This window comes from Limulus polyphemus, unplaced genomic scaffold (genome assembly GCF_000517525.1).
Source record: "Limulus polyphemus unplaced genomic scaffold, Limulus_polyphemus-2.1.2 Scaffold3980, whole genome shotgun sequence".
NCBI lineage: Eukaryota > Metazoa > Arthropoda > Merostomata > Xiphosura > Limulidae > Limulus > Limulus polyphemus.
In genome coordinates, this window is record NW_013669590.1 from 1 (window position 1) to 9,204 (window position 9,204).

Genomic DNA, 9,204 nt, shown 5'->3' on the forward strand with positions numbered 1-9,204 from the left:
AGTTAAAGAAAAAACACCTTCTCCAATTAAAGAACCTGAAGAAAAGGTACCATCTTGTATAGAAAAAACACCTTTCTTAACTGGAGAAGAAGAAATAGAATTATCAGCTCAACCTAAAGAGCCTGAAGAGAAAGTGCTATTTCCTACTGAGAAAGCACCAGTTAAAGTAAAAACTCCTTCTCCAACTAAAGAAAAGCCTGAAAGAAAAATACCATCACCAGCTAAAGAAGCCAAAGATCAAATGCAATCACCTACTCAGAAAGCATCAGTAAAAGTAAAAACTCCTTCTCCAACTAAAGACAAACCTGAAAGAAAACTACCATCACCATCTAAAGGAGCCAAAGATCAAGTGCCATCACCTTCCCAGAAAGCGTCAGTAAAAGGAAAACACCATCTCCAACTAAAGAAAAACCAACAAGAAAATTACCATCTCCATCTAAAGAACCTGTATATAAAGTGTCTCCTGCTGATAAACCATCAGTTAAAGATAAAACTCCACCTCCAATTAAAGAAAAAGCTGAAAGAGACATGCCAAAAGTACTTTCCCCAACTTTGTTACTTGAAGAGAAGAGAACTGGAATCAGAGTGATTGAAGAAACAACTGAAAGATTTGAATTACCACCGGATGGATGGTTCTTGAAGGAAGCTATTGATCAAAAAATGTTTGACACAGAAATGGGACTATTTATGGTTCCAGGTACAGATAGATTAGTATCTTTTGAAGAAACCCTTAGGTTACAAGTTATTCATCCAAATTCTGCAACAGTTTTGGAACCCTCAACGAGACATGCCATATCCTTGCTCAAATCAGTGGAGAAAGGGATTCTGGATTCTACTGGTCATTATATCAACAACAAAACTAAAGAAAAATTCACCATGAAGGAAGCTATTATGAGAAAGTTAGTTCTCCTTAAGGAGAGGAGACAGGTTATTGAAGAAAGAACCACAAAAGAGATTCATATTACAAAAATGGGTGACCAGTTTGACCAATTAACTGTGGTGGCTGGAGATTTTGATAAATCTACTTCTTTAGAGATTTTATCAGAAGTGGGAGGTTTTCCAAAGTCACAAGAACTTCATGTTATTACTGTTGAATATATAGAAATAGCTCCAAATATATATTTTGAACCAGAATCAGTATTTATTCTTGATGGTACTAATGGGGAAAAAATGGAATTAACCAGAGCAGTTAGTTTAAAAAAAATTGATGGTCAACTATTCAGTGTTCGGGAACCAAAAACAGGTACAGACATTCCATTAGATGAGGCAATGAACAAAGGGGTTGTAGATACACAAACAGGAGACTACACTGATGAAACATCAGGTAGGAAAGTACCAATTAAGCAGGCATTTAAAGATGGTGTAATAAAATTAGCTCCTATCCAAGGAACAAGTGAAACCAAAATAATGAAGTCATTTAAAAGCAGTCCACAGACTGGAACCATGCAGTCAAAAGCAATAATTTCTCTGGAAGATCCTAAAACTGGAGAATGTATACCTCTGGAATTGGCGTTAAAGAGAGGAATAATTGATTCTGAAACTTTTTCAAAGGTTCATGAAGGTCAGATTAAAGAGTTTGTTACCATTACAAAGGCTATAGATCAGAAAGAGTCATGTGGTGAAGTTATAAGTAAAGAGAAATTCAGATTTTCTACAGAACCAGAGAAACCCCTAAAAATTCCAAGCAGAGAAACTACTGACATTTCACATATTGAAACTCCTCCAGAGTTGTATCCTGAACCAGGGTTTGAAGTTACAATTGGTAGAGCATGGGCACAAGAAGGAATAACATTGCAGAAAGTTCGTCGAAGAATAATGTCTCCCAGAGAGGCAGCTAAAGAGGGTATTTTAGACAGTAACACAGCAAACATCTTAACTGAAGTAGGAAACAGGAAAGGGTCAGATGGAAAGCCAATGACTTTGACAGAAGCTATTAGACTTAAGTTGATTGATGGTAACAGTGGAACAATTCCCAATCCTTGTAAAGGTCAAACTGTAAACATTCTAGAAGCTTTAGAAAATGGTATCCTGGATTCAGTTAGTGGTAAACTGATTTTGCCTGTAGGTCAAAGCTTAGCCTTACCAGAGGCAGTTTCCCAAGGCCTTGTACTGCCAGCAGAACAGAAAATAATTCATCCTGAAGTTGGTCTATTGTTAACACTGAATGAGTCTCTTCTCTGTGAGATAATTAATCCACTTTCTCAAGTTTTAGAACCTGTTACCAAACGAATTATAACTTTAGAAGAAGCTATAGAAAAAGGTATTATAGATCAAAATACATTAGAGGTTCGTACTACTAGCAGTATAGTTAGTCTTGTGGATGCCATTAAAAATTACAGAGTCTTTGAAAAAGCTAGGATGTTTCGTATAGATAACATGCCTTTACTGGGATTAACATTCCCTGTTGCTCTTCAATATGGCTTTATTGATACTGAGACCAAGGAGTTTGTTCACTTAATTTCAAACAAATGTACTCCTCTAAGAGATGCTATAAAGCAAGGTCTTATTATGATTCTGCCAATCCCACCAATTTTAGATAGTATTGAAGTGCTGGAGGCCTTAGATAAGGGTTTAATTAATTCAATAAACTGTACCATGAAACATCCTAGAACAGGAAGGGATCTACCAGTACAAGAAGCTGTGGATACTGGACTTCTCCAGATGAAACCAATTTTACCACAGTCTATCTCTGTGGAATCCTTTTTAAAGACTCTTCCAACACAAGCTACCACTAGTTTACGTATGGTTGTGGAATCTCAAACAATAGAGCTTCAGCCGGGATATATTATGACAAGTCCAAGGCAGGTGGAAGATACTGAGACAGGTGAAATCATTCCAATTGAAGATGCCAAGAGTCGTGGAATTGTCAAAATTAATATTCAGACACTGAGGACAACAGAACCATTGACATTTATCCAGTCACTGGAACGTGGACTACTCAGCCTGTCAGATCAAACATTTACTGAGCCACTCACAGGAAAAACACTTCCCATTTCTCAAGCTATTTCTGAGGGTCTTTTGAATCCTATTGAAGAATTTCCAACACAAGAAGTGATTAAATACACAATTATGCAAGTATTTAGTGTTCTGTATGATGAAAACTCTGAGCTCTTTCATCATCCAAATACACAGAAATTAGTTACATTTGAAGAGCTTATGGATGAAGGTTTTGTAGATCTGGATGCAGTGATTTACGATGTACCTACTGGGCAGCCTATGACCACGAAAGAGGCCATAGAAATGGGAAAAGTTGACATTAAAACTGGAAAAATCCTTGACTCTATCACAAGAAAGAGGATAACAACAATTGAAGCAACAAAAATGGGCCTTGTATTTGTTATTAGTGAACCAGTTATTGGTGGAATGACAACACTGGAAGGATTAAAAAGTTTGGCCTCAAAAGAGAAACCTAAATCCGAGTCTCTGCCTTTACAAAAAATACCATCTTCAGCCTCATCTAAAACTAGTACATCGTTTCCCAGCAGAGAAGTTAAACAGTTTTCTCCCAAAGAAGAGAAACCACCCTCAACTAAGACACCAAGCAAACCAAGAAAAGAAGATCTTTCCTCACCAGAAACACACAGAATTTCTCCTCAAGATGATACAGATTTAGCCAGATCAGAAATATGCCTTACAGAAACATTTACAGAATTAAGTAAGGACTTTGAAGCACCATTGTTCATAGGTCATTCTTTGCCCCTGTGTGAAGCAGTTGATAGTGGTTTAATTAATCCTGATACAACTTATATCTTTAGTCCCAGTACCAATGAAAAATCTTTAGTTCAAAACGCATTGAAAGATGCAACTGTTCCAGCAGATGCGATTGTTGTAATCAGCAGCAAAACGGAAGTTACTTTAGTGGAACAAAAACCAGAATTGGCCACACCTTTATCAGTTACTTTCGCTTTACAAGAAGGATATTATGACCAAAATACAGAAAGTTTTGTTAATCCACAAACTGGTGAACCAGCTACTTTTATGGATCTAGTGGTCCTTGGAGTAATTGATCCCTATAAAATTAAGGTCAGGGATCTAAGATCAAAAGAGTTTGTTCCTCTTTTAGATGCTGTAAAGAAGGTTTTGATTGATAAGAATACAGGTCAGATGGTGAATCCTAAGACTGGTCAAAGGATTTCTTTCTTTGAAGCTGTACAATTGGAATGGATCATCTATACAGAACATGAAAAACCTAGCACATTATTAACCTCATTGACCTTTCAGCAAGCCATTGAAAATAAACTGTTTGACACTGAAAGTGTAACTATAATACACCCCATTTCAAGAAACCAAATTCCACTATCCAAGGCTTTGGAGACCAGACTGATAGATCCGAACTCTGTTGTCATATATAACACAAAGATGGAAAACTTGCTTTCTGTGAAAGAAGCAGAAAACATTGGGCTAATAAATCTACATCATAACACCTATATAAACCTTATAACAAAAGAAGAGATAAGTTTGAACACTGCATATAAGAGAGGTTATATCACTGTCCTCAGATATCCTGTGTCCCTGGTGGCAATTATCAAGAAAGAACTTTATAACCCAAATACTGGCACAATAAAGGATCCTGTGACTAATTATCAAATGAACATATATGAAGCTGTTAAGAAAAACCTGGTAGATGCATTTATTACTAAAGTACGAGACACAAAAAATGAAAACTATGTGTCCTTAGATGAAGCTCTACAAACAAACATCATTGTACCCAAATCAGGTAAAATGAAAGACACAGCTAAGAACACCTTCCTCACATTAGATGTAGCAGTTACCAATGGTTTAATCATTAGTAACAGAATCCAGGTTTCACTGATTGATGCCATTAATCAAGAATTTTACAAACCGGACACAGGAAGGTTTGAAGATCCAGTCACTGGTGATGATTTTACATTAGATGAAGCCATTCATAATGGTTTCATTGATGTTGAATCTGCTCAGGTGAAGGATGCCAGATTTCAGATTCTCATCCCTCTTAAAGAAGCTATCACAACTGGCATAGTAGATGGACAGAGAGGAACACTTACATATCCGAATATAATGACATTAGATGTTGCTGTTTTGAATGGTTTCTTGATAACTACAAGGTTTCCATGGACTCTTCAGGAGGCTCTTGAAAATCGTATGTATGATACAGAAACAGGTTTAATGATTGATCCAGATAAAGGTGAAAAAATATCTTTAGAAGAAGCTGTAACACGTGGATGGATTGAGCAGAAAGCTTTAACAGTAAAAGATCCACGATCAAATGACATGTTAACTCTTATAGAAGCAATTAAGATTGGTATCATTGATCCTGTTTCTGGAATTGTTACTGATCCAAGTTTAGGCTCCAATATGCACTTTTATGATGCCCTAGACAGGGGTCTCATAATTCCAGCAAAGAGAGGGTTCTCACTACCTGAGGCCATTTATAAAGGATTTTATGATCCAAAAACTGGTAAATTTGCAAGTCCAGAATCACTGGAAAAATTGACAGTAGACAAAGCTGTTGTTAGTGGTTTAATTGATCCTACTTCTACCCTCGTTCAAGATGGGATATCAGGGAACATCTTAACATTCAGTCAAGCTATGTTGGATGGAGTTGTAGATGTCAAAGAAGGGAAAATCACTTTGAATAAGGCAGGCAAGAAAGTCAACTTCCAAGAAGCTTTAGACCATGGTCTTTTGATTGAAATCAGTAGACCTCTAGCACTCCGAGAAGCTATTCGAAAAGGGATTTATGATGAAACCACAGGAAAGTTCCTGGATCCTTCCCTTGGACAGTGGCTTACTTTGCAAGAAGCCATCAATAGTCACCTTATTGATCCTGATTCTGCTCACTTAAGAGATACTCAAACTGGATTTTTGAAACAACTTACCCTTATTGATGCTATTGAAGCTGGATTATTAAATCAAGAGACTGGAAAATTAACACAACCAGATGGACAGGAGATAACTTTAGTCTCAGCTTTTAAGTCTGATCTAATCATGGAGAGTAAAATATCCATTTCAGTTCAAAAAGCAATACATCAAGGGCTTTATAATGAAGAAATGGGTAAGTTCACTGATCCAAGCACGGGTAAAATGATCACTCTTCAAGAGGCTGTTAGACAGTTTGTAATCAATGCTAGTTTACCTTGCTACTGGGAAAGATCTACTTGCACTCTTCAAACACTGAAGGAAACTATACATGCAGGCATCATAGATCAGCAAAGTGGCAAGTTTAGAGAACCAGACACATCTATTGAACTGCCTCTGAATGTGGCACTTGAGAAAGGTCTCATTGTTGACATAGAAAAGCCTTTGGGGTTGTATAAATTTGTTACTATGGGCCTTTACAGTGCTCAAACTGGAAAAATAGTTCATCCATCTAATGGTACACAGCTGTCTCTAGAAGATGCCATAAAGGAGGAAGTGATTGACAATGAAACCTCAATCATTAAAAATAGAAATACAGGAAAATACATGAAACTTCCAGAAGCCATCCATGCCAAGATAATCAATCCTTACCGAGGATGTTACGTGGTACCAGTAAGTAAGGAGGAACTCAACTTTTATGATGCAGTGGGAGAAGGCTTGATTGTGAGTGCCAAGAAGCCACTTACTCTACAAGAAGCAATAAAGATGAAGCTTTTTAATCCAGCTTCTGGACAGTTTACAGACATAACTACTGGCGACCAGTTAAATCTTGCTCAAGCAATTGAACATGGACTGATTGATGGCAGCAGCACATTTGTCAGAGATCCACAAACTGACCAACTGATGCCAATTCAAGTAGCAATAGAGCAGAAATTTATAAATGTGAGCACAGGCACTATTAGAGAACCACTGACAGGCAACTTTGTGTCCATTATAATTGCATTTGAGCGTGGAATGATCATTTCAACAGAACGACCAACCACATTCCATCAAGCCGTACAGCAAGAATCAATAGACTTTACCAAAGGCACCTTTAAGGATGCCAGTAGTACTGCAGGACTCATGCTGGAGGAGGTAATTAAAAATGAACTGATTGACCCTGAATCTGCTGTGATCAAGGATCCAGTAAGTGGACGATTCAAGACCCTGAAACAGGCCATTAAAGATGGGTTGCTTGATGTAAAGAAGAAGGTCATGTTTGACCCTATGACTGAAAAAGCCACAACACTGACTATTACTTTTGATCAGGAAACTGTCATTTTCTTTCGGGAACCAAAAACATTTGATCAAGCAATTGATTCCGACCTTTTGCATTTGACCAATGGTCAGTTCAAACATCCAGATTCTGAGAAAAGTATCCCACTATATGGTGCCTTAAAACAGGGGGTTTTGGATCCAAATTCAGTAGTTATCAAGGACACCAAAAGAAAAAAACTTGTAAAAATATTATCAGCTTTTGAACAAGAAATTCTTGATCCTGACAAAAGTACAGTTTTAAATACTGGTACCAATCAGATCCTGACAATTGAAGGAGCTCTTGAAGCTAATCTGATCATCACACCAAGAAGACCCCTTTCCTTATTGGAAGCTTTGGAGTATGGAGCTTATGATCCAGATAGTGGATCCTTCAGAGATCCATTTACAGAACATCTCATTACCTTGCTTCAGGCTATAGACTCTGGACTCATTGACCCCACTGATACTGTGTTCAGAGATCCTGGTACGGGACGAATTTTGACCATCCAACAAGCTGCTGATGAATGTTTGCTCAACCCCAGGGAAGGTGTTGTCTTTAATCCACAGAATCAACAATACATCACTCTTGTGCAAGCTTGGATGACTGGTCTGTTCATCACAGCAGAAACTAGGGTAAGCCTTTTGTTCTGATAAAAATATTGTTCTAGAACTTTGAAAGTGCTGCTTGTTCATGGTATTTACAGTCTAATTTACAGTCTACAAACAAACAATAGTTTACAGTCTACAAACAAACAATTGTTACCACTATTGATTGTTGGTAGACTGTAAATACTACTATTGTTTGTTTGTAGACTGTAAATGTTACTATTGTTTGTTTGTAGATTGTAAATACCACTATTGATTGTTTGTAGGCTGTAATTGCTAGTATTGTTGGTAGACTGTAAATATTACTATTGTTTGTTTGTAGACTGTAAATATTACAATTGTTTGTTTGTAGACTGTAAATACCACTATTGATTGTTGGTAGACTGTAAATGTTACAATTGTTTGTTTGCAGGCCGTAATTGCCAGTATTGTTGGTAGACTGTAAATACTACTATTGTTTGTTTGTAGACTGTAAATATTACTATTGTTTGTTTGTAGACTGTAAATATTACAATTGTTTGTTTGTAGACTGTAAATATCACTATTGATTGTTGGTAGACTGTAAATGTTACAATTGTTTGTTTGTAATGTTTGTAAAGCCTGTAATGTTGGTTGATTGTAAATATCGCTATTGCTGGTTAGTTGCTATGAGCACCAAATGTATGTTGTATACAAGAGTTTACTGCAGACTTTGTTTGTGCTTTAAAACTTTGTCATTAACTTAATGTACAAAGACTTGTATTTTTATTGAAAATCATTTACTTTTCTTGTTGAATATTGAACCTTTATATTACTGATTGTTTTTAAACTAACAGTTATCAACACGATGAAACAACAGTGTTAAAAAAAACCTTGGCTATTATAATCTAATGTTATTCATTACTACCAAACCTGAATTCTCACAGCTTGTCGGATCTGGCTTATTAGACTTAGACAAGCATGTTTTTAATAGTTCTGGGATTAATTATACTTTAAAATATGTATTGTATTATTTTACTGTAAAACTATAAAAGGATTTATTTTGACACAAGACATATAAGAGTTCAAATTTTTTTAATGAAAGAGTTATATTGTTGTAGCAGTTGTTAACTCCTTTGTTGTTGTTTTTAACTCGGTAATATTTTAATCTTTATTTGGCCAATTGTTTTTTTGCTCATCTGTGATGAGATAGCTTCTCATACTTTAATTTCTAACTGATTCTTATTTCTGACACAAAGACTGCCGTTGAAGAGAAGTACAAGTTTGCCGGAGACAGTATCTCTAAACTACTCAATTGGATAGATGACATACGGGAACAACTTGCTGAATTGGGACAAATACAAGACGATATTTTAGAGCTGCAGAACCAGATTGAAAAAAATAGGGTATGTTAATATGTTCATGTATCATGTTATCGTTACCATTTACTAGTTTATCATGTTACCATTTACTAGTTTATCATGTTACCGTTTACTAGCTTATCAT

General features: G+C 36.3%; 1 protein-coding gene across 1 annotated transcript in view; it reads left to right on the forward strand.

Annotated features, from left to right (window-relative positions):
- Window positions 1-6: 6 nt before the first annotated feature.
- LOC106470391 overlaps window positions 7-9,204 on the forward strand; it is a 21,648-nt gene continuing 12,450 nt past the window's right edge. The window contains exons 1-2 of the mRNA XM_013930941.2: window positions 7-7,767; window positions 8,958-9,104. Of these exons, the coding sequence (XP_013786395.2) occupies window positions 529-7,767; window positions 8,958-9,104 (7,386 nt within the window). The 5' untranslated portion in view covers window positions 7-528. The remainder of the gene's footprint in view (window positions 7,768-8,957; window positions 9,105-9,204) is intronic.